This window comes from Excalfactoria chinensis, chromosome 20 (genome assembly GCF_039878825.1).
Source record: "Excalfactoria chinensis isolate bCotChi1 chromosome 20, bCotChi1.hap2, whole genome shotgun sequence".
Lineage (NCBI taxonomy): Eukaryota > Metazoa > Chordata > Aves > Galliformes > Phasianidae > Excalfactoria > Excalfactoria chinensis.
The window spans coordinates 3336724-3362366 of NC_092844.1; the positions used below are offsets into that span (position 1 = coordinate 3336724).

The following is a 25643-nucleotide window of genomic DNA, read 5'->3' on the forward strand; positions in this document are numbered from 1 at the left end:
TTCCTTGATCACGGTTAATAAATGAATAAACAAACTCACGACTCGCTCACTATTCTGGATGGCATCAATTCCTCTTCTCCAAAAGCTGTAGCACAGAACTAGGGAAGAGAAGGAAAAACACTCAGTCTTGTTCTCAGCTGACCCCCATACAAACATTCCTCTTGGGTTGGAGGATGAGTGCAGCAGGACAAAGCACCTGCATCCAGAGCCCCTTTATTCCACCCCCTGCCTACTACAATCCCATGTGGTTCTGTGTGAGGTGATACCAGGCCACCCTACAGCCAAGATCAGGGCTCTAAGGAGACAGGAACATAAAAGGCAGCCCCCACCCAACATGAGCAATGCCTCAGAGAGGGGCAGCATCGGAGAAGTTACAGCAGGCGACTTTCCTTTAACTGAAGGAAAGCTTTCAAAGAGTAACACTTTTCAGATCTGATCGGAGCAATGAGATCCAAGCTAATCTGACCGCAGGCACACACACATGAGCTCAAACAGCACCTCCATCTCCCCCAAAACTTTCAGCTCCCCAAGAAATAAAATCATTGTAAAGTGATTTTATTTTTTTTTTTTCCATTTTTATTTTTTAAAGAAAAATATTCCTCTTTAAACACAAAGTATGAACTAAAAACCTCCGAGGAACAGTTTCTCCCCCTGGAGTACAATTTAACTAAACTGTACAGTGTCAGAGCTCCCCCAACAAGTACATGTACATGACATACAGCATTTCTGTCACAGGAAATAAGGATCAGGACTCAAAATTGTCCTCCACACCCTCTCTAGATACCAATTCCATTCAAAACAGTGATGGTCACTCTCTGTTGCGATGTGCATCACATACATATATATACACACACATACACGTGTGTGTGTATATATAACTAAAATTTAACTCCATTGGCCAAACTGGCCCTTTCTAACCTTCTAACAGATGTGTGTGGTAGAGGTTAAGAGCACGGTTATTTCCTGGAATGGTACTTGGAAGAAAAAGAACATAGCAGCATCCACAGGCAACACAAGCCCTTCATTTCAGCTGCCTTGTTTAAAGGAACCCAGTCAGTTCAGCAGCGTTTATTGATGTTCCCACTACCCAAGAAGAGAGAGTGAGAACAAAACATTCACAAGCCGAATTTGTTGCTTGAGCAGACAGGCAAAATTCCAGTGAATCTGGCCTATGGATGCCAGCAATGAGTTTTTCCACACTGCCACAGTGACCAACTCCACGTCCAAGCTTTTAGGTAAAGGATACAACAGGGCACGTTCTGAGGAAGGCAGAGAATGGAAAAGGTCTGAAAATGGAGCTCGTTTACATCCCACCTTAAGATTGTGGTTTTTATTAAGTAACACTAAAATCTTTGTCAGACAGTCCATTTCATAACCGTCTTTTCAGTTCCAAACACTCCAACAGTTTTGTTTTGTTTTTTACAGTAGGAAAAACGTTAGAAAAATAAAATTTCACCCCCAAACACTGTATGAAGATCAGCATCACCAGTCAACGAGATTCTACAGGGGAACCAGATCTTTCATCTCCTCCAAACCAGCTTCATACAGAAAACAGCAGCAAGATAGATGCAGTATCTAGGAGCTAGATTAAGGCCAACAATATAAAGACAAACGTGGGTTCAGATCTTTCCAAATGAAGAAAACCCTCCCAATGGTTTTTGTACATATGCACGCACACACATACACACATATACTCTCGTGTACTACTCAAGCAAAGGCTTCACATCTGTGAAAGCACCACTGGAGAGTATTCTAGCACCAGAATGAGAAAGTTGGTTGTCTTCCCTCTTCAGCAATGAAATCCAAAGTCTTTATATTGCTTTGGACAAGGTCACCAAATGCTCATCTAAGAACAGCTTCAGTGAGTGGATTCAGAAGTGCAGTAACAGCTTAAAGCTTTCCTGCTCTGGGCAACAAGAGGTGCAATTCAGAGGGTGCAGCTCCTTGGTTGCTGGAAAGGAGGGGAATTTCTCTATTGCAATCTGGTAGAGACAGAGACCAACTCAGGCCCCTGGTGAGTGTGATGGTAAATGAACTCAGCGCAGACTGGGAGGTGAAAGTAGGAAGTTTGCATACATGAAGTCACAGTGCACTTCTGTCAGCGTAATAAAAAGCAAAACCATTGTATTTTCTGGCAGGCTTGTCTCTGCATAGGCAGCCCCTGGGTACGCTGTAAGTCAGGACAAGGATCCACAAATGGGATGTCACACATTACACCTGGACAACATCAAATGCAAACAGCACAGGTCTAAGGAGAAGCTTTTATGTTGGTTTGCTAGCATTTTGCCTATACACATGCTTGTGTGAGCCTGCACAAGTCTCTAAAGGGGATAAAAAGCTCATAACAGCAATGTTGTGGGTCAGGTTCAGCTATAAGTAACAATTCATGCAAGTTACAAAAGAATTAACCATCAACCTGCAGCACGTCCAGTTATTTCTGCTGCAAGTGTTTATCCTGGATCTACACCACAGCACAGGGGGCTGGCAGTCAGGTCTGCAGTCTCTCAATGAATGCATTACCAGAGGCCTGTCCTCTGCATATAAGAGTAGGCAACAATGAGCCTCATTAACAAGGGAAGATGGGGAGCAGTGGCTGGAAGTGGGCCACTAAAACAGTGCAGGAAGAAATGGAAGAGACAAAGATTTAATTTTTCAGAGGTTGAATCAGCAGCAGTAAAGCCCTGCTCACTTTGTTACATGGCGTGCTGATTAGGGTCTGACTCATTTGAGGTACTAAGTGAGGCTGTGGTAGGATAAACATGCGGTAGGTAAAACATGCAAGTGAAAAAATTAAGTAAAAGGAAGGGTGGTCATCACTCCAGGGTGTGAATTTCGGGGTAGGGCAGAGAATTATCAGCACAGAGATGCTGTGTTTCTGTGCACGTGCAAGAGTGCAATAAAGGGAACAACAGCAGGACCAAGAGGAAGACACAAGAAGGTTAACTGTAATTCAAGATGCAAACACAGGACAATGGGATGAAGAGAAAGGAAAGGATATTTGAGGTAAAGGAGACCGAAGGAAGAGACAACAGAAGAACTCTTAACAGTGTGAGTCCTGTTTCAGAAAATACTTAGCTAATATGCCAGATGGCTCTCTTTTCACCAGGTATCCTTGGCATGTTGGTAGATCTCCTCTCTGTATTTGGGATTTCAGAATCAAGGCATAAAGATTGTTTTGTTTTTTTTTTTCTCTAAGATGTATTAAATTGTGTTGAGTGTTCAGCATGATACTCCAAATGGCCCCTGAACTCCAAGCCATGCTGATGACTCACCCAGAAGTGGAAGCACACAAATTATAAGCTGCTTTTGAGAACCTAACACTACTTTCTTTGGGTTAAAAAAAACTACCTTGCCAGAAAGCTGAACTGTCCAGAAGCAGCTCTGGCATCTCTCACTAAGAGCACCTTGGTATTTAATTATGAAATATCTTAAATAATTACTTTGCAAATCCCAGTATCAGACTAAGGAGTGAGTTTTATACAATGTGTACAATCAGATCCTCAAGTACCTCCCAACAGAACAGACAAATGCAAGAACAAGCTACGCCACTCCTGCTTCAATGAAAACACCAGAAGCTGGAGTTGGGAGCTACAGCCCTTCAAGTGGGGATCCCTTCTTATTACAACTGAATTAATGTCTCCTGCACAAAATAAAATATAGGCTTCCTCCTTCTAATGCAGACCACAAAAGGTTGTCTGCTTTCGATTTGTACATCCCTACAACAGCACTGGTTGGAGGTGTGCATGAGAAGTTCCTGGGAACCAATAAGATCAGAATGGCAGCTGGTGAGAGTAGCCTCAGGGCAGAGCCTGCCTGGAAGCACACGGTCATATAAGATGAAAGAATATGACAGAGCAGTCAGGGTAACCAACGTGATCAGGCAAGCTGAAGACAACCAAAGAAAAGTTCATTGATAATTGAGAAGAGTGCCAAAGGAAAGGGAAAAGAGGAACCACTGGCCAAAGAGCCTGAGAATGCTGTTACTGTAGACAAAGCCCATCACCAACTACTAATCTGTGTGTATTCTTCAGCTCATTTGTTCTAATTCTTATTTTAACAGCACCGTCAGCATGAGGTTAGTATGTCAGGACAAAGAGCTGAGGGAACATTCCTTACAGTGTAGCTTACACCTTTTCTGGCTCGTGTCTCAGGTAAGTTAATTTGAAAGAAAGCATAAAGAACATTTGAACAGCCTCTGGCCTTGAACTAGAGCTTTCTGAGAGTTCTGCTCACCACCTCCAGGGACAATTCTGTGATCTGTGCTACCTGGAAGTGATGGCAGCAGCCACTAATGTTCCTTGTCATGACAGCTGACTGAACAGTTGTTATAAAAACACAAAATAAACAAAAAACAACAGCATGCACCAGTGGCACGGCCATTAGATATGAAACCGTGGTTGAATTCATCTTGTCAAGGAGTCTTCTCAGAAGCAGGTGGGACCAGTAAGAAAGGAAGTGTTGGCACAAATCAGCGCAGGCTCCGGTAGACATAGGCTGATGTGAAGATAGCATTGAGAGTCAGACTCACTGCTAGCAGACCTCGGAGAGCGGAGTTACCAAAATGACCTTGTTGGAAGAAGAGAATACAAAGAGAGAAAGGAAGAGTAGGAGGAGATGTTAAAAGAACTGATGAGATAAATAACAGAGAACATACGCTGCATTCTCTCTTTGCCTGGTGTTTTCACTGTAAGCAGAAATTTCTGAAGTACTTTTCCTGTTAGGAAAGATTCCACTGCACTCCTTAGCTCTATTTTCATCTTGTGCCTCTTCTAAACACCCACATCCCCACCCCTTTCCCTCTGTCCCAGTTGAGCACTCTGGCTGTCACTACTCTTCAAATGGCCCAAAGAATAGAAATAATCTTGTTAAAGGTTTAGAATAGCAGAGAGGAACCACTTCTGCTACTGATTTCTTTGACCTTAACATCAGATCACTACCACAGGAAAGATCTCAGTTGCTCTTGCGGGCACACTGAAGTGCCCATGAGACTTGCACTTACCTCTCCAGCCCACCAAATCTTCCCCTTTGGTAGTTGTATCTACCACACAGGTAGATGAGTGTGATGAGTGATCCTCCTTTCTAATGGAATTATTGCTGCAAATGCTGCCTCCTTCCACAGCAGATCTCATATCTGCAAAAAGAGATACAAAAATTCAGAAGGCATCAGTGGAAGTCAAAAGCAGTACAATTTAGCAGCCTACAGGTGGCTGTGAGTAACGAACGCTTGCCTGGTAAAGTCATGAAAAGACTGAGAATTGGAACTGGAAGCAAAGGCCAAATTTGTTTCATAAGTTGTCCATATCAGCATCACCAGACCTGTGGTTAGAGGGCTTACCAAACAAGCTAAGGGCAGTGGCAGTAGTACCCCTGCAGCACCACTCAGTGAGAACAGGACATCTGCTCTGGCAGAATAGTGGCTCTCCAGGCCAGTGAATTCCTAAGGGAGCTTTGGTAGCCTAATAATCACCACCACCTGAGTCTTTCCCAAAGGTTTCCCATCTACCGTATGGCCTAGATGATATATGACTTTACTTGCAATCCGACTCTATCCTACAAATGCATTTCCTAGAGTGCAGCAGGCTGCCAACATACCATGCATTCCCCGCTCGCTGAGGTTCTTTTTGGGAAACGAGGATAGCTCAGTTGTAAAGATGTTGCTGTCTGAGTGGGTGTGCGCCTCTGAGCTGGTTGGGGTGAGCAGGGTCTCATTCTGAGATGGGAAAAGCAGCAACTTCTGTCCTTTCAGGTTCAGTCGGGCAGGGCTGATGAGTGGCCGGCGGTACCGCAAGGAACCTGAGCTGGAAGTCACAGAACCAGCCACTGATGGTGCTGGAGAGGGGATGCGTGAGGGAGCACAGCTGGCTGACAGCAGGGAGAAGTGCTCTGAAATGGAAATGCCCCAGAAGAGAAAAGAGATCACAAATCCAATAAAAGAGGCACCGTTTTCCTCAACAACTGCTAAGGAAGAGAGAACATGAATTGCAAACAACCAACATACCTGGTGCTTAAATTCATAATTCATTCAGTTTCTCCCTTTGCAAAACATAGAGAATTTCCACATACACTTTGGTATATTCAAGGATAATGTATCCTAGTTTGCTGCACTTGGAGCAGCACAAACAGCCCATGATCCATCTGGGGTCAGGAGTGCAATAGACAAGCTCAAGAGGGCAGAGCAGACAGGGTAGCTAAATTAGCTGTTCTGTGGGCCAGAAAAGGATAGCAAAACAGAAGAGTTGCCCTAAGAACAAATTAAAGCCTCATTTCAAAGCACTCTCAGCTCATATATAGAGTAGGGAAGAGATCCTTGCTATGTCTCACTGATTTCAGTGTGAGCTCTCCCAGGGAGAAGAATATCCAAGTCTTATTTTAATGCAATCTCACTCTTAGTTGGAACTATCTCTGCAGTATTTTCATCAATGCTTTCACTGGGATGTGAGCAGGGAGGAAAGAATTGAACTGGGATCACACGTTTCAATCTACCCACTGCATATTCTGCAGAGATGCTTGTTCAGGAGCCTCAGTGCATTACCTGATGTGGGAGAGTCCTTGGACTGTGATGACTGCGAGGCCGGTCGACTTCCACTGAACAAATAGCCTGAATCTGAAAAGCAAAAACAAAATAGTTTAAACCTAAATAGCTCAGCCACCAGAGGTCTATCCTTGAAAAAGGTAACTGCATCATCTTGTCATCAACCTCAGAAGGGGAGGGGTTTTAAGTTTAGGCAAGAAAAAAAAGTCTCTGTTTTCCTAAGTAGACTAAATACCAGAGTCAGAATAATGACTTTTTCCCAGCTGCAGAGGATCAGATCTGCCCAACAGCCTCTAAAAACAAAATAAGTGACCCTCCCCCGAAGTATGTGGAATGAAATGAATCTAAATCTAATGGGTCCCTTCTTTCCACTGCCTTACCTGCTCTGGCCAAAGAGGGAATGGTACCCAGAGAGAGTGCTCTGTTGAGACGTCCAGGAAGAGAGGAAGAAGAAGTTCTGCGTGGGGACCTGAGGAGCTGCTGGTTTGTCAGCTGGAGAATACTGGGTGGTGTTGGGACAAAGAGAGACGTAGTAGAGGAAGGGAAGCCAGTCCCAGTGCCATTGGGAAACAGAGCAAACGAATCCCCAGAGAAGTACCTGTAAATGACAAGCATGGCAAACATTGAGGAATGGACAGGTTCCTGTAACTCCCTCCCTCAGAGTTACCCAGAATGCAACAACCCCATTAGAACAGAAAAGATTTTGTGGGATTTTTTTGTACCAGAACTACCTCCAGCATATGAAAACTTGGGCTTGTTACTAGGATTGCATTAATTCTTTAGTGCAGGAGTACAAGATACAGAACGCTTTGAGTTTATGGGCACATTTCTACATCTTTGAAATGGAGAAGGAAGAAATGCTTCAATTGTGTACCGACCTGTTCTGCAATACAGGCTGGAATGAATGGTGGGACTGTTTAGAATCTCAGGTCAAGGACTTCTCCCCTGAGAAAATCACTCTGATATAAACCATCAGAATGTTTTACAAAGCCCAGATACACAGAACACCAATAACAGAGTGTATCTGATATCTGCTACATGCAGTTGTAAAGCACATACTTAGAAATTTTGTGTCTGTGGGAAACAAGCAGTTATCTGCTTGTCTTTACAAACCAGAAGCGGTATCTTACCTCTGACGCCAGTAGAGAAGAGTGTTTTTATGAACAGACAGATAAAGGTTGAGGCAGAGCTCCATTTGAAAACTAACATTCAGGCCCCTTTGATACAACTGCCTTTGTCATACACCTTTTGGACTCACCACCATTATTTTACAGATAGGAAGGAGAAGCAAAAAGAAGCTAAGTAACCTGTTCAGGTCATACCAAAACTCTATGATAGAGCAGAGACACAAACCTGGCTATGCCAAACCTGAGGCCTAGGCTGTTAAATTTTCCTTTCTCTATATATCATAATTAACCACTAATATGTACTATCATAATCATGCAGAGGGAACTGCACTCTCCGGACAGTGCCTCACTTCTAATGTGTAAAACACCATCTCCATCACAGCCTCTGAAGTTTCAAACTGGCAATAGCAATGGCAACCGTATTCCAACAGGTTCTTTGCAAGTGAAAGAAGGGAGCTGTACAACAGTGCCACCAATCTGACAACACAAGACAAGAGAGAACTGACAAAATGCAATTAAAAGATACTTGCACCAGTTAGCTTGGTTTTTAAGCATCACTAACTTCTAATCTACTGGCAATACAACTGACAGGACATGGCATTTTATGCAGTTGTTGCAGTCAGAACCATCTCAGCATGTAGTTAATACACAAATAAACTTTACAATTAACTTCTGATACTCAGATTTTGTGATGCACCTTTGCGGCGGTTTACAATGTAAGGATCAGCCCAAAGTGAACCATTTCTCACATGACACCAATTTCTACCTTCTTCCCATTCCTCCTTGCAGACATGTACATCAGTACCCATGAGTGCAGTTCCATTGATCATGCTACCCCAGCAGAACCTGCTTTGGAGCCTCTCTCGTGTTCTCATACCCTCTAAATGAGTGCTTTAAGAAGGGTGCAATGCTGAAAGTATGGGAACTTCGCTTTACTTTTTAACAACTGAATCACATGCATGAAAAAGTCTATAATTTGAGCAAGGTACCTCAGGGACCTCCTGTGAGGTTCTTAAATTAGAAACAGGCAATACTCTTGTCATATAAGTAATGACAAAGTACAAACAGAATATGAAGGGAATATACAGATACATTTTTAAATGGAGATATCAGACTTTGCAGCCTGTAATCAGACTGCAACATTTGGAGGTTTAATCTGATTCCTGATGAGAATACTGAGACAGATGAGAACAGAAACACGGTTTTTCTTCCATCAGAGAAAAGCCCGCAGTAAGCAGGGAGTGGAGGAATACGTCTCTCTCAGTCTTGTGCTGTCAAATGATTTATGCATGTGCCGCTCTCTCTTGGGAGATTAGAGATGTGATGCAGCAATATTACACAGTGCTAGTGCACGCAGAAGGAGCAGTTCAGATTTAAGATGATAATTTAAAATACCTTGTAAAACTACTTATCTGCTAGTATGAGGCAGACATCAACAATCCCGACCAGCTTAATCAGGCTGAACAACATCTGAGCCAGTCAGCCTCCTGGTGCTTGCAAGCAGGCCATGCCTTTAACAGCAGCTAGGAACTCAATCTTGCAGCAGAAAGTGCCCAACCTCTTCAGGTTCCAGAGGACCTAGGAAGGGTGTCATGCTTCACAAACATGCAGAGTCCTTCAGTGCACATATAGAGACACATTTGCCTCACCACACATACAGACATGAACAGCAAATGGACATACTGACCTCCAAAAGAGAAAATGAATTCCTACTTCTGTGCAAAAGGATCCAACTTTACACAGCTCCTTGCTGCACAGGAGAACAGCGTTTCTGGCTTACTGACTTTTGGCTGCTTTTCACTTAAAGAGCAGGGAATGCATTACAGTCATTTATTACTTGTAACTGTAATCTTTTCAGTGGCATTTGTATTTTCTTGGATTGGACTTCCAAAGCCTCTGCTACTCAACAACCCCAAATCTCAACCTCAACACATCAGTGCTGTCCAATCCTCCAGGCAGCCAATTAATCAACCAGAAAACCACTTTTCCAGTTACCAAGGAAGAGTGGGGGGAATAGGATAGCACAATACCTTAGGATTAAGGGCTGACCAAGAATGGCTACATGTAGCTCTACTCTGAACAAATTCCTGCTACGTGCACAAAGCTCTTATCCTTCTCTATGCACCCTTCTCTAGTGTTTGCTACTGTTAAGCCAAGAGAACTAGATGCTGCTAAAAAGCAGGAGTGCTGTCATGGATGGAATTCTATGCCTGAGGTTGGTCAGCAAAACTAAAACTTCCAGAAGCAGAGGAAATAAAGCAAGAAAATCAAGAGGGTCGATAAGGCAGGAAGCAGTCAGATCACAGTCCTTTGCTCTCAGATTACTGCATTTCTCCAAGCCATTTGTGTACATGATAAAAGCGGCTCTGACAAGTGGAAAAGTAACCAAAAAATAAAGAGGGGGGGAAAAAAAAAAGGCTCTGGAGTCAGATGATTTGTGGAAATAGGGCCCGGAAGCCATTTATTTCAGAACTTAGTATTGAGAACATCAAAAATCAGTATCTTAATTAGTGTTTACAATGATCACAGCGTTACTAGACAGTTGGGCACAATTCCTCTACACAGATACTTGAGGGGAAAAATGAAAAAAAAAAACCAACAGAAAATTAAAGAAGTGCATTACATGGCATGGGACAGTACACTGCCCTGAAGAAGCACCTCCTGCCAGTAGAGCCTCCTCTCTCCCAATATCTCCCCCTCCTATCAAAGCTAGCATGCGTTTTAATTCACATTTTAACTGCAGATATGCTGCACCACCCATAGGATAGGGAGACAGAGAGGGAGAGAGCATGGGTCAGGTCAGACTACAGAGGGGCCCCTTCATGCTAACAGGCAACATGAAGAGTCAGGCAGCTTGCTGTACGTATCCAGGTCTGTCTGCCTGGAATCAGCCAAGGTAGCACTTGTCAATTGTTAGGTAAAATGTTTCCTTTGGAATTAATTTCCCACTGTAATTTACCTACAAACTGTCCCTGTGTAACCGTACTATGTTCTGCAGACAGCAAGGTTGCTGCTGCACAGACTGCAGAAGCAGCTCACTGCTGCCTTGCTTACTGCTAGCTGCAAAACAAGCAAGTTTCTGTAAGCTGATACACGGCCACTTGTCTGTTCTGCTATATTACATCAGGCCACCAGCCAGTTCCACAGCCTGTGCCTCTGATCAAAGTGACAGAATCAGGAGTAAAGAGCAATATGACAAATAAAAAACAGGGATAAGGGGACAATAATGTTGAGAAAGAACAGGTCCCAAATACATTAAGATTTTGATGCCGGAACAGAGCTAGGAATTTCATCTGCTCAGTCTAAGAATTGTTTTCTCCTACAAGTCACTCTGCTTTAGGTGAAAAGGGAGGGATGAGCTGCAGCTGAAAAGGCTCCAGCTGCCAGGTCCTGCACTGATACCTTTTGGAATACAGATGTGATGTTTGGCATCAATTGGAGCCCCCCCCAACTGGTGGCATAAAGGTGTGTGCACATTCCATGTCTACAAAACACAGACGCTGGCAAAATTAGAAGGTTCAGAGGACCTCTTCCCTGCATGCATACTTGATAGTTTTGGTCCCATATGAGGCTTTACAGGGTACTCTTGGTACACTTCAGGACTGAGTACTGCCCCTTTCAGGCGAGAGCATCTGCTAAGTCTCAGAGAAGCCTTAGGAGTACATGCAGGTGATGGCACACCTGGAAAGAACTGACAAGTTACATGCAAGATCACACAAGTTCAATGGCAGCTATTTCAAAACTGAAAGCCGTGTTCTGCAGCTCCCCGCTTTCACAAGCAGAGTCAGTCTGGAGTAATGAAACCAGCTATTAATTTGATCAGTTTATATAAGTATAAATAATTTGAACACAATACATCCATACATGACTTGCACAGTATTTAAGCATGATTATTAGCTTCACATCATTTCAGCTTACTCAAAAAATACTGAAGTTAAAATAAAACACTACTACACCATTTCTATATTCCTCTCCTGTCCTCACCCTTTGACACACCCAAGCTCAGTTCACTAGGGCATGCAAAACACAGACATAGGAAAGGAGAAGTTATTAGAAAGAAAGGAATGGGATATAAATATATGGTACCTAAAACTGTAAATGGTCAGGAAGGGGTCAGTTTGCATGCACAGATATCAGGGAGGGCTTCAGAAAGACCAAAAGCAACAGCAGCAGCAGAGATACTTACTCAGTTGCTAGCTTTGGGTCCTCACTTCAACCCTCATAGTGTCTGCAGAGTCAATGAAAATCCAAGAGTACAGCCCAAGTATCCTCATATTCCCACCCACACTCACTGGTGGTAAATGCAGGACACAAGCACAAGCCTGCCTGACATGCAGGCACTGCTGTACCAAGATGCAGCTGCAACAGTTCCACTGAAGCAGAGCAATGTAGTGTTGTCAAAAAGTTCATCCAGGGAAAGGCACTTAATAAAATCACCTCGACCCCTTTACGCATCTCACTTCGCTGTAAGGGCACAAGGCATTTTGGAGCTGGAAGGCCAGCCACAGCTGCCATAAGAGCTAAGAAAGTCAACCAGCTGGAGCAGGCTTGATTTTAAGCGAGGCACAAACCCACTAGGAGTTCCTCACCACTTCAGCTCCACTCTGTAGTCCCCATCCTGTGGTTCAGACAAAAGCATAAGGCCAGTGTCAAAAAGCAGCACCTAAAATGAGAGGCTTTGGGGGCCAATACCCTCTAATTCTGCTGAGTTAAGTGTTGGCATCCTCTAGCCTGCATGGCTGGGAGAACCATTAGGCAACAGAGCTGCATCTGGTGACCACAGGCTACTTACCACCTGTTTCTCTGTAGCTCGAAATATAAATACCTCTAAGTGAAAATAAGAGGCTCAAAGCACCAACCAAGTGGTTCTGGATGATTTCTTATCAGTGGTTTTTTTGTATGTTACCAGCCCTTTGGCAGCTATTATTTCCCTCAGCAGAAGGAAATGTGTCATACAGATCAACACCTCAGCCTTGCAAGGACAGTGATGCCATGCTCAGATGTGGGGCTTGCACCAGATTACTGAGCTGCTGGCATACATTTCCTTCTGCTGGAGCCTGAGGGAGAAAGAAACCTGTCACAGATGGCATTTCTAACTGCTATTTCTTAACTGAACCCCAAGTTAAAGACATGAGATTGGTAAAGCACCTTCCTTACAGAAGTTACAGCATGAGATATTGTTAAGAAGAGTCTATTTGGCATTGAAATCAGGTACTGCGGGAGCAGAGGCAGGAAAGACAGCAATAGTTTCCTTAAATAGAGTACTATTTTTTTTTTTTCCAGAAAGAGTCAACACTGGAATATTGATAACTGAAAATCATCTTCTTCAGACCTAAATGTCTAAGGAGGAGCTCCAAGGACACAACTGGTACAGATCTAATATCAGCAGTTTATAAACCATTGGGAAAACAAGCATCCTTTTCTTTCTTGCTTCCCTCTTCTCCTATTCCACCAGCCCCAACAAAACATGTAGACAAGGCAAAAAGAGAACTTCTAAGAGATCAGAAATGCAATCGCTGCGTATTTGTTTCTAAAGCTTTGAGGTTTTCCGTTTTTAGAAGCAACAGCAGCACCAACTTGCACCAAATAGTGGGAAAATGAGCTCAAGTCTGAAGCAAAGACAACTTCCTTGGCATGAGGAGTCGAACTCCAACATCTGCTTTGTTATTTTGTTTTGCTTTCAATTTTTTTTCCAATTAAGAGTCCAAAAATTCTTCAATTGTAAGGTGAAGAAAGCACCGCAGAGACCAAGGCTTCAGCTGTACAGGCTGGTCACAGAACGAAGCAGTTTTCTGGTGTTCTGACATGCAATATTACTGCAACCTGTAAGCACACTTCACTTGTATTAATTTGAATAAAGTGAAGACAGAGTTCTTGCCTTAAGTATTTTTTTCGCAGTGTTATCCGGGCTTCACAGTATTAACCCCATTCCTTCCCCCAGTTCTACTGACTGCCTGCTCAAAGGATTGCGGGCGCACCTCCCTCCCCCACTCCATTACAGCACTGCATAGGGAAAAAGGCAAGAGGGTAAGAGAAAAGACCAGGCACAGCAGAATGATGTAAAACGACAGAATAACAGTGTAAGAAGTGCCAGAGCTCAGAGCGCAAACACAGGGCAAATTTAAATAGAAAGAAAAAATTAAAACACTGCTAAAAAGAAGAAAACAGCTTCTCAGAAAGACTTGTGGGGCCACAGCAAATAGGACCAAGCAATACTTGACGCAGCCCTTTCAGCTCTTGTAGGTAAAGTTTCTGAAGAGGCTGACCAGCATCTTTGTGTGCTGCCACCAAGTTTCCTTGCTACAAGGCAAGAAGATTCAGATCAATTCTGTTCTTTCTAAAGAAAAGGATATTGCCATTAGAAATCAGGCATGATGTTGCTGCAACCATTCCCACATACATTTCCTTGTAAGTATTTTCTTTAGAGGAACGATTCTCTGAATTCAATAAATATCCATTGTCCTCGTGGAAAATAAGACACAGTAGTTGTTATTTAGCATTTTATAAGCCTAAGGCTGGAACAAGGAAAAGTGGAGCCTGGAGTTGGAAGACAAAGCTTTTGGGTTGGGATTGTTAAGCACCAGGAAACAGAAGGGCAGAACCAGGCTCCGAAGATGCTGGTTCCCTTTTGTGCACGTGTAAATAAGCAGCCACCTGAACAGCATCATTTGTGAGCACCAGAATGGAGAAAGGCATTGTGCTGGAGGTGGATATGGCAGTTGTTTGAAGGCACCATTAAAAATATATCTAAAGAGCACACACAGGAAGTAGGTTTCTGTGTCCCCTTCCAATATCAGCTGCTATGTTACAGTCACAGCCTTTCATCCAGGAGCCGTACCTGCCCATGATACACTCAGCTCACCTGGCTTACTGTTAATGGATCTCTACAGAGCTTTTTGTTAGTGCTACATTTGTGCTTTCACAGTGAATACTGGCTTGAAGAACAATAACTATGAAAGCTATGAAACATATTCTGTTTCCTTAAATAAGGTTCTTAACTTTTCACCTGCTTCTCCAGTATCCAGGAGTATCTGGATCTTTCAGTGGGAGATGCAGAAACTTCACAGTGAGAGCTCCATTCTGATTATTTTAGAGTTTTATGCATAGGAAGATCAAATCACCCAGCTAACATATCAGACTATTACCATGGCATGTTCTGCCTGCTATTCTGAATATAATAGATTTCCTGAAACGGTGCTGTTTCCTCTAGAAAGCCCTTCTCCAACTACAAGACCTGAATTCAGATGGGAAAACCAGTGGAGTGCCTTCCAAACCTATGCACAAGATCATCAGACTGCTTACCCATCAAGGACCCAACAAGCTCAAGCTTCATTCTGTGTATGCAGTAAATCAGCCACCCAAGCTTTCAGCAGAAGACTGTCAGGCCCCTTTCTTTATATAGATGCATTAGAACCAATGCCAAGTTCCACTAAGATGCACCACACTCCCTCCAGTAACAAACATAATCCATTTCTATTGCTATGTGCGGTCCTGCAGCAGAATCTCCCATCCCTTACTACAGCATATCCTCCTGTGTTCTCAAGGACCTGCATTTCTTTTAAGGAAAACACTGACTGGATAAGTGGTGGTATACAGCAGAAGGCAGCCATATAGCACAGCACAGACCTGCTAGTACCATATAGCTTCTCTTTCTAAGGCCATGGGAGTAGAAGAACACAGTTTCATCCAGATGTGCTTTTACACAAAGGCTCCTCTTACAAAAACAGAACAAAACAATCCAAACAAAGAAAACAAAAGTCACTGGTAGAACTGAAAATTAAGCCTAAAAAACCTTTCAGATACCTAACCAAGACACTTTGAGCTATGTAACCTTTTAAAGCACCCTTTAAAATATATTGAACTTCCAGTCAAAAGGACTTCAAGACTCCTTTTCATTTAAGACAGGAGTCTCAGGAGACTGGCAGAGCAAGACAGCATGCAGTTAAGCGATGCCACATGGTAGAAGGTAAGAACAATGTTATGGACTATGCATGTCCCCTCCTCGCATGCCCACACACCATGCAGTGTTACTACAGCACACGCCAGGAGGACTCAGAATCCAGAAGCAGGTTTCCATCAGTTTGAAATTAAAGCGACCAGCACCATTAGAAAACTGAATGTGGCCCAGGCCTCATGGAGGATCAAGGAAGAGGATTCCTCTGTGACTGGCTAAGGATGGACAGGCAGTGAGAAGAACCAGAAGGACAGGAGAAGCCAGAATCTCTTTGGCTGGAGAAGCAGGATGAGAAGGAGTCTGCATTTATGGAGCAGTTTGTGGAGCACTTGCTGGAAGAACTGGCTTTGGGAAGGTTGGATATTTGCACTGCTGATGTAGGATTCAGAAGGGAGAATGGATGCAGCAGGAGAAGCTTCCTTGGCTAGCACCAGCAGTGGGAATGCTCCAAGAAGCTAGCACAGTGGGAAGCAAGGATGGCAGGAAAAAAATATACGTATATATAAAAGAAGAAAATATCTTCACTGCTTTTCTAATTAAAAAAAATAATAAAAGGGAGAGAAAATAAAAGGAGGAGAGAGAAGCACCAGTCGCACAGAGTTCATAAGGCTTTTTTCCTCCTTCCCCCAGCGTCACTGCTCTGGCTCTGACCTTCGGGGTCGGTATCTCCGCTGGCCTGTCGATTTCCGCGTTGCCACTGCTGCAGTGAAGCCCACCAAGCAGCACAGGGACGTGGTACCAAATTTGGCCGTGTCTAGCCAGCTGGGTGTTTCCATCTTCAGGTACCTCTCAGCTAAATGCAGGCTCATCACTATGAACCACAAGACTGAAGCAAATGCATCAATTCTTCGGAGCCTGCAATGTCATAAAAACAACAACAACAAAAAGAAAAACAAACAAACAAGCAATGAAGATACAAGGTAAGAGCTGAAACTTCAACAAACCCCATCCCTTAGCTGTGAGGAAGGGGTGGGAAGGGAAAAGCTGGGGGAAAAAGTGGGTAAAGTTCAATAGCTGAGCAGGCTATGTGCTGCAGATGTACCATCACCAGCCTTTCCCACTGCTGTGCTAAGTACCCCCAATGCATTAGTTTTACTCTCCAACAGATTACACAGTTGCACTGGGAACTTTCCATTCACTGTGATTCCAGCTTAAATTGAATGAATCAAGGCATAGAAAAGAAGTTCTGCTGTTAAGCTTGCTAGAAATCCAAAGAAGAACATGAAGAACAGTCCCACCCAGTACTATCACTATGGTTGCCATGCTGGGGCTGCCCCATGTCTCACTGAGTCAAGACAAAACCACCAATGCAGTTTCTCTTGAATTGGACCAGAAGTGAAGAGCACACCCACCTGATCCGCCCAGCCAAGAACATTGCTAGCAGGCAGGTGAACAACCCAAGAACAGCAACTGCCATCTGATGATTCTTCCCGTAATCCCATGCAGCGCTCAGGTTCTCCACCATCTGTTCTGGGAGCATGTGGAGCAGCTCCTGCCAGCCTGCCACCGTCATGGAAGTGTCATTTCCCAAGTCTGCATGTGAGCTCGTGCCAGTCCTGTTCTGATCTGATGCTGGACTGGAAGAGGCAGGAGCAGGGACTGCAGCATTGAGTGAGAAGGGGTCGGCTGACCCATACAAGGCCAACAGAACCAGGAACGCACAGCTGAGGAAGGCCAAGAACCGCAGAAATATCACCTGAGCCGGTGTAGTTATGGAAGTAGTGGAGGAAGATGAACACAAATTCTGCAGAGGAAGAGAGAAACTCCTTGTAAGTTCTAGTAAGGTTTTGAAATGGTGCTTTACTTAGACTGTACAGTTTACTGAACAGTTCTGCCCAAGTCCTTGTCCATCTCGGTACTGGACTGATGCTGCACGGGACATGGTAGGATAGCAAAGAACAGAGCTAAAAGCAGAAGCCAAGGTCTGCTAGGCACTGAGCCAAAGAGGTCATAGATCACCTTCCATCATACTTATTTCTTTCTTCCTGAACTCTGTAGTCTCCTGCACTGTATTCATGACCTGGCTTTCCTATCTCCCCTTCTCTGCCTGTCCCATGGTTCTAATCCCACTCTTTCATGATTACATTTCTGGCAGCTTCCTAGATTACACTAACAAGACAGAAAGATCATATTTAACAACAGGGAGTATCTATGCAAACTATGCCACATCTTTCTAAACTTCTGCCATGCACTTATGGTCCCGGATTTAGAAATCCCCATGGCAGCCACCAGCACTGATCTATCCCCCAGCTATAAAATCAGGTGCAGAGGCACTGAGTTTTCTGTACTTTCCCCTAAATTCCTTTTCCTCTCTTGCAACATACCTGAGTATAGGCCTTGTCTGTCTCACGGCGTTTGAAGTGGTGGCTGAGCAGCAACGCCCGCAGCTGCCGATTCTGATGCTTTATGTAATATTCCACAGCAGCCTGGCATGGACGACACAGTTTGTAGGTCTGCTCCAGGTGGTGCTTATACACCTCAATCTCCTCATCATATTTGCCCTGATAATAGGAAAAAACAAACAAGTAGGTGAGTACTGTGGATCCTTACCAGATATCATGCTTATGACTGACACATGAACGAGGCATGCTTCCAGACTCCAGAAAAAGTCCTGAAACTGAATCTGAAGAATGATTAATCTGGAGGCAAGACATACAGTCAGCTTCCCATACAGCTCATCCAGCCTCCATATACCAGAAGAGACACATACAGCATTCAGAGAAAGCTTCTGTTGTTCTTATGGGAATCCCCAATTTGTGGCCAATTTTTCTGTAGCCAGTTTTGCTGTTTTTGTTCAGATCTCATTAACACAAATGATAAGACAGAAAACTAGACTAGTCCTTGCCCCAGCAAAGCACATGGCAGACGGGCTGGAACTAGATGGTCCTTAAGGTTCCTTCCAACTCTATCATTCTATAGATGAAGGGTGACAAAAGACGAATGGCCCTGCCACATGGAAAGCACAGGATGAAAGCTCTTCCACGATGCCAGTCCCTGCCCAAGACTTACCTCCTCCCTTGGTGAGAATGAAGCGAGCTGTTTGATCTTCGTAGTTTGATGGTTGTTGCATTTCTTGCAAAGCAAAATTTGGCTGCTCACCCACTGCTGTGGTTTGGTGGGATCACAGAAAGTTGTAGCACCAGAAACAACATGGTTAAGGTGTTCCATGTACTGAGCAGGGATGGGTTTGTTGTAGTCTCCATTCTGAAAAGAATCAAAAAGAAACCAGGAGGGAAAGCAAAAGTGAGATCATAAAAATCAAGGGTAGGTATTCTCTAGCTGACAACAAAATCCTCCAAGCTCTGTACGCTATTATTAAGAAACAAAAAGAATAAGTGAAAAAGAGATGTAACACTTTACATCTCCTCCTCATCCACTGTTCCATACATCTACTGTAAGCAGTTGTTGGTTTTTGGTTAAAGAAAGGCCTTGTTATTCGACACCCTATGTGATACAATTAGTCTATTCCAAAGTTAATAATCATTCCATACTAAAAAAAAAATAATCTTCAGAAATATTGTTGAAAATGACAAATTTTCTTCCTCTGCTTTATAGGTCAAAAGCCTTGACATCACCACTCCATGTCAGCACATCCCTGCACACGCAGATGCTCTCTCAAATGTGAACAAGTATACTCAGCAGCTGATTGCAGGCCCTCAACACAGAGCCACCAGTTATCAAACTGCTGGATACTCAGCCACAGAGCACCTCCCCTCCCCAGCCACCCTCCAGGCAACTCATCACAGTACCTCTTGGAAACCGTTGTACTGCTCGCAGTTGGGGCAATCCCAGCAGTTGCGATTCCCATACGGCACCACCGTGTCCTGGTTACAAAACCAGCAGTTCACTGTCACATGTGTGGGCTTCTTCCTGTTAGAAACAGAAACGTGTCAGACATCAGCATCGGATCTGATGTGAAGGAAAGCAAGGGCTTCCAAACAGGGAGAGAGCCTGGAATAACAGTCAATCTTCCCATCCAGCACGTTTAACTGTCCGACTCACAGTAGTTATTTTAGCAAGGAAAAGAAGAACAATTAGAGTAGAAATAAATTCCTGCTTGATGTTAATATCTCTTTGTGCTAATACTGTGGACAGGCTAGAACTTTAATAACAATCTTGTGAATAAACCGCTTCTCTGGCTTTTCCAGAGGTACATTTGGAAGCAGAAGTCATGTTCATAATCACCAGCTGTATTGGTTTTTAATGTACAGGTGGAAACAAAATGTACAGAAGGTATATAAGTGAATAAGTAAAGGAAAAACTCACCAATGGTGGTGCCTTGACTGAAGCAGCTGGGGCAGTCCTCCCTGGTGAGCGATCTCCAAGAGATACTGCTCCAGTGGGAGTCAGCCCTTAAATGAGGTCTCAGAGGGGATGGAGTCAAGCTCCACCCCTCCCGGGAGCACAGCTACATCACTCTCACCTGTGCTCCCACAGCTGACCCCATACTTGCCTCAGCTGATTAATCAGAGGTTCAGGCTGTGATTACCAATCTCCCATACACCAGCATTCATATTCACTAAGAGTACAGTAGAGTATCTGCTTAATATACAAGATCCTGGGAATAGCCCATAAAAGCTGGGTATGATGGCATTCAGAAACCTAGAAAATGAGCTCACTGCTACAGTGCTACCTGCCTTGATCATTATGGAATTTTTCAAGGACAAGTGTGTATCAAATTAGCCCAAGGTTCAGGCACTGTAAGTAACTGTTTCTTCTAACAGCTTAAGCTAAATAAGAAGGAAATGAGGAATTATCAGGCCTTCCCTGGTTTTTATACTCTGGAACAGAACAGATGAAGGCTAATCTAATCACCTGGACCATAAACCCCTTGTTTTGTTTTATTTGCTTGTTTTCAGACAGTACTGCAAGAGAAACAGCTGTGACATGGTGCCAGTAGAGGTTGTAGGACAAATGCTTGAACAAAAACCTTCAGTATGTTGGCCCTTACGTCTGCCTGCTCAGGAAGCTCTGCATTTGTCTTCAAACCTGGAGCAATTTCCAAGGGGAAGCTTCACATCAACACAGCCCAGCTGTCTGGACTTAATCATAACCAGCCACAATCACACCTCCAAGGGAGGGCAGCTGCTCAGGCAGAGCCCAAGCAGGGACTGGCCTTGGTGGCTGTGCAGACAGACAGGTCCAGCTGCTGCCTGTCCCATTGGCTGCCCAGCTCCATAGGGCACGTACATAAATACACTGCTGTGACAGGCGAATGGCTGCTAAAAGTTGGCCCAGTCAGGAAAAAAAACAACACCAGGACCCCACATAGTGATCTGTGCCCAAACAAACATCTAGAGCAGCACTGAATGCAACTGAGCAAGGCAGTTCAATGAGAGCCTAGAGAGCAAACAGCAGGAGCTGAAATGCCCAAGATGGGAGCAGCTTCCTCTCTTTTTGCCCTCTGAAACGCTCTCTATCATTGCAATGTTCTGTACTGAAATACCTGAATGCTGAAGAAATGTGATGTGGAGCCCTGCAACCAAACAGGCAGGTGGTTCTCCCCTTAGTTACACAGGCTTTTATCACAGCAGTCACACTTGCAGCTGGATGCCTATAATAAACATTCTTCCCAGCTTCCATTTCCACAAACCATGTCTTGAGAACTGGTTTGTAAAACATCAAATCCTTGAGCCTCCTATTGGATGCTCCTGAAGTATGAATGACAAAGATAAACTTGAAGCAAAGCACCAAAAAGAAGTCTGCAAAGCCAGAGTGCATAGAGGATTCCCTGCCAGATGCTGAAAGGAAATGGCTGGAGCTACTAGGGTGACAGATTCTCTTCTCAAAATAGACGTACACTCCCACAGCCCTCCTAAGATCAATGCTGTCCACTTAATTCTTTGCTTCATTGCCAAAGGGGCTCAAAACAGTATGAGATCTGAGATAAAAATACAGCCACTGAAGCTGAAAGGCATGAGAAAGAAGAAAAAGAAGAGAAAAACAGAAAATTAAGTGACTAGTCCAATTACCCTTGAGCTTTCACTACCGAAGATCCAGATAAAAAAAGCCACGCAATGGATGGACTGCAGCACCTAGTGGTGCTAGCTTCATCTCACTATCCTAAGTGTGAAAGCTGTCAACGTATAATGCATAGGATTCAGCATGCTAGCCTAATACAAATCCTACTGCGCCTTGAGCATCGACTTTGACAGCAAGCACAACCTAAATTCCATCCCCACATGTAGGTCACTGCACAGCTCCTTGAACTAATAGAGGCACTGGAGCAAAGTGCTTCAATCCCTCCCAGCCTGCTGTTGAGTTATCCTCTGGCACTGGTGAAAAGGAGATGATGCTGCACTTCAGCCTCTACCTGCTTCCCTCTTCTGTGACATGAGGGAACAGACAGAAGCAGTAAATTCACGGCTAACACAGAGGTGGAAAGCAGAAAGAAAGTAGCAAAGCAGGAGCTGAATAGTTAATACACTCAAGACCCTTCCGCTACCAAACAGAATTCCTCTTCTCATGCTTGGGGTTAAGGATGTGCTACTAAGGGTTAAATACCTGCCATTCACTCACGCAATCTATGCAAAAGAAACTACTACAACCTAGATTATTTAGGATAAAAAGCAATAATCCTCCCTTTCCTGAGGCTATAATCTGTTGCCATAGAAACGTGAGGAAAAAAATAAAAATAATTTTAAAAATCTAGATACAGAAGGAAGAAAAAAGGTCACCTGAGGCAAAGCCATGTAGGTGGGGAGCTGATTTTCTAGCAACTGGGCAGGACTTTAACAACAACAAAAGAGAGACTCTCAAATACAGACTGAAAGATGTTCAACTACCCACATCTTCAACTAAACCCACACAGTGACTGAACATCATAAGCCAGAGCACACAGCGTTTCTGAAGTCAGACATCGTTACGACAGACAGTGCAAACCAATATAGGAATCTACCTGTGCTCAGTTCTTTACAGAGCAGCAGGAAAGCCATCTGCAAGGAGTTTATATTCCAATGCTGCATTAATGTGAATTAGCTTCCCTGGACAAAAGAGCCACCCTGCAAAATTAAACATGAGTAGCAAACAGCAATTGAATTCCTGCACGTCTGCTGTAAACTTCAAACCTAGTGGCACACACACCCTAACAAGATAGAAAAGTGGCCAGGTTTGGACTGTTTTCTATGCATAGGGTTTTTTGCATCAATGAACCCGATCCAGCTCACAGTCAGGGAAGCTCAGCTTCTGGGTGGCACTCACTGATCTGCTGCAACTCCAAGCTGTGCTGTCAAAAGGGGCCTTCCAGGGCAGACCCATTGTGAGAAGAAGCATCCCAGCTGTATGGATTCCAGCAGGCATCCAAGCAATGGTTCCTATGAGCAGCCTCTGCCACCTCTGACCTGAGCAGCCCCAGGAGAGAGACCCTCACAGGGATCTACTCTCTATTGGTCCTGGTAACAAGTCAATAGTCAACAATCAGGAGAGGAGCAAAAAATGAAGGGAAAACGGCTACAGTTGCAGGTCTGAACTCAGCAGAGGACTTCCCAAAAACACCAAACGACCACAAACAAATCACAGTTCTTCTTTCTGGCCCAAACTTGTAAAGCTTAAGGAGCTGCCCTGCTTATCTGGGTATACATCAAATCCTTTCCCACCTTGGTTAAAAAAGGCAACCATGTAGGATGCTGCCACAGTTACAGCAGTGTAACTCTACATGTTAGCAGTTACCCAGCACTGCCTTGCACTGGGTTGTTCTGATTTATTTCCCTTTCTATGCGAGCTGGAGCTGTTGTGGAAAAGTTACCTTGTGCTTACCTATGTTGCATTTACTTGCTCTGAAAATGGAACTGAGCTGTATCATAGCACTAACAGCAACATCACATCTCCTTGGATCTCCAACGGAGCTGCTACCTTACTGACTCTGGAGGACTCATTTAACTAAGACAAAAAAAGCAACACTGGAATGGTATTGAAAAACAAATACAGAGCCCTAAAGAATGATCAGCATCACACGATGGAACTATTTACAGCCCGACAAGGACTTGCTAAGAAATGCTTTCCATTCCAGAGGCTTTTCGACAAACTTAAGCACAAATTCCATCTCTTGCCTCAAAGGACACATTAGAGTCAATAGGGTCAAAGCCAGTTACCTGCTTCACTTGGGATTGCTTTAGGCCACTCTTTACTAAATACACCACAGAAGTGCCAATACCTGCATACAGGCTAACATACCACTGATGGCTTATACGGTCATGTAAACTGCAAACACCACAGAGCAGACCTGAAGCATAAACCTGACAGGAACCTTAACACCATGAGCCCGTGGGGCCTTCTTTTACCTCTGAAGGCACACTCAGCTGATGAACAGACTGCTCAAGCCTGTTCTGCTACATGGTCTAACATGCCTCTTATTCAGTATATCCCCACATTCCAACTGTGCAGTCTGCAGAACTGAGCTCTGCACTTTTCATGCAATCCATGTCCTGAACTCTCTCTTTTCAAACTTTGGCTTTAACTGATCTGTTTAAGTTCATCCTAAGATCAGAAACACCGCACACACATTAGAACAGAATGATGGTCACTAAATAATTCTGACTTCCCAACCTGCAGCACCGCACAGCGCTCCGCTGCCTACAGCACTGCTGCACGGCTCCCTGCAGTCACACCTTCCTGAGCAAGGAAAACGTGTCCACAAGAAGCAAACCGCTCTCCTCGTCCCGAGCACCGCAGGCACGCTAAGCAACCAAACCCAACGCCGGGACTCCAGCGATCCTCGCGGCACGGCCGCATCCTACGTCCTGGAGGAAGGAAAGACGTTCGGAGTACGTTTTTAAAGCACATCTCCCGCGGCAGCCGAGCCCTCGGCGTTGGGCGCCGGAACACAAAGACACGGAGCGATTCCTGGGAACACGGGGAAATACGCCCAGCCCTTCACCGGGCAACGCGGCGGGTACAGCCAGGAAACCTCCTCCTCCCCTCCCACCGCCTCCCCGGCCCTCGAGGCCCTCGTGCCGCCGCCCCGCGCGGAGCCCTTCCCGCCGCCGGGCCCTCATCCGGCCGCCGCCCGCCGCTCCCCCCGGCCCGTACCTCCTGGCGATGCGGTACAGCAGCAGCCCGGCGGCGGCGGCGCACACCGTGACGCCCAGCCCGGCGGCGGGGCAGCGGGCCAGCAGCGCCCCGGCTCCCTCCATGCCGCTCCCCCGCCGCCGCCACCGCCGCTGTGACCTCGGCGGCGCCGCTTTGTACGCGGTTCGGCCGCCCCCCCGCCGCCGTCGCTCCGCCCCTCCGGCCCTCCGGGGGCGGGAGCCGTGACTCACGGCGCGGCGTGAAAGGCCGGAGTCGTGCGGCGGCGGCGCCGTGAGTCAGCGCCGCAAAGGCCGAGATCGTGGCCGCGGAGGCGGGGGCGGCCGTCGAGCTCCCGGCCGTTCCAGGGGGCGGCGGGGCCGTCGTGCCTGGCCCTACGCCCGGGGCTGCGTGCTGCCCGCTCTGCTTGCTTTTCTTCCCTGTCGTTCTAAACTGACACGCGGGGCTCCCGAGGCGCCAGGCGTGCCGCAGCGAGCACCCTCTGCAGGGAGGCTGCGGCAGCCGCAGCCCGGCCCGGCTGCAGGCCCAGGCCTGGAGAAAGGCTTCCCAAAGGAAGCCCATCTGAGCTTACTTCGGTGATACCTGCCCAGTGCTATCCCAACAGACTGCACCGTGTAGCAAGTGGAGCAGGAACTAGAGGGCTGTGCAAGCAGTTTGCTACCTGTGAGCCGGCAATTGATAACTGCTACTCAGGATTTCCTGTCTTGTTAGATACATACAATGCCTTCATGGAGAGAGACTGAACCTCGGCTGCAAGCAGCAGCTCTCCCCTAGAAAGCAAAGTAACCCATACCTGTTTCAGCTCTGCCCCTCTCAGCACATCCGGATGGGAGTCACTGTTCTTACAGAACTAGCAGCTGGCTTGACGGTCATGCCCTGCTTTTACATGAAGGTAAGAGGTATGAGACTGATCCTGCCTCAAACTGCACAGCCGTTTTCCTGGTTAAAGAAAGCAAGCAAAAAAAATCCTTCAGTGCCACCAACAGAATAGCTTAAAATGTGAGCA

The 25643-nt window shown here is 45.2% G+C and overlaps 1 protein-coding gene across 1 annotated transcript; it reads right to left on the minus strand.

Moving 5' to 3' along the window:
- Window positions 1–569: 569 nt before the first annotated feature.
- Window positions 570–25020, minus strand: TMEM201 (transmembrane protein 201). The gene is made up of 11 exons (XM_072354138.1): window positions 24641–25020; window positions 19363–19483; window positions 18623–18817; window positions 17938–18114; window positions 16966–17357; window positions 16265–16468; window positions 6913–7130; window positions 6533–6604; window positions 5593–5883; window positions 5000–5131; window positions 570–4566 (listed from the first exon to the last, which is right to left on the minus strand). Exons 1-11 carry the CDS (start codon window positions 24742–24744, stop codon window positions 4469–4471), a joined length of 2004 nt encoding a protein of 667 aa, XP_072210239.1. The 5' UTR covers window positions 24745–25020; the 3' UTR covers window positions 570–4468.
- Between the last annotated feature and the right edge of the window lie 623 nt (window positions 25021–25643).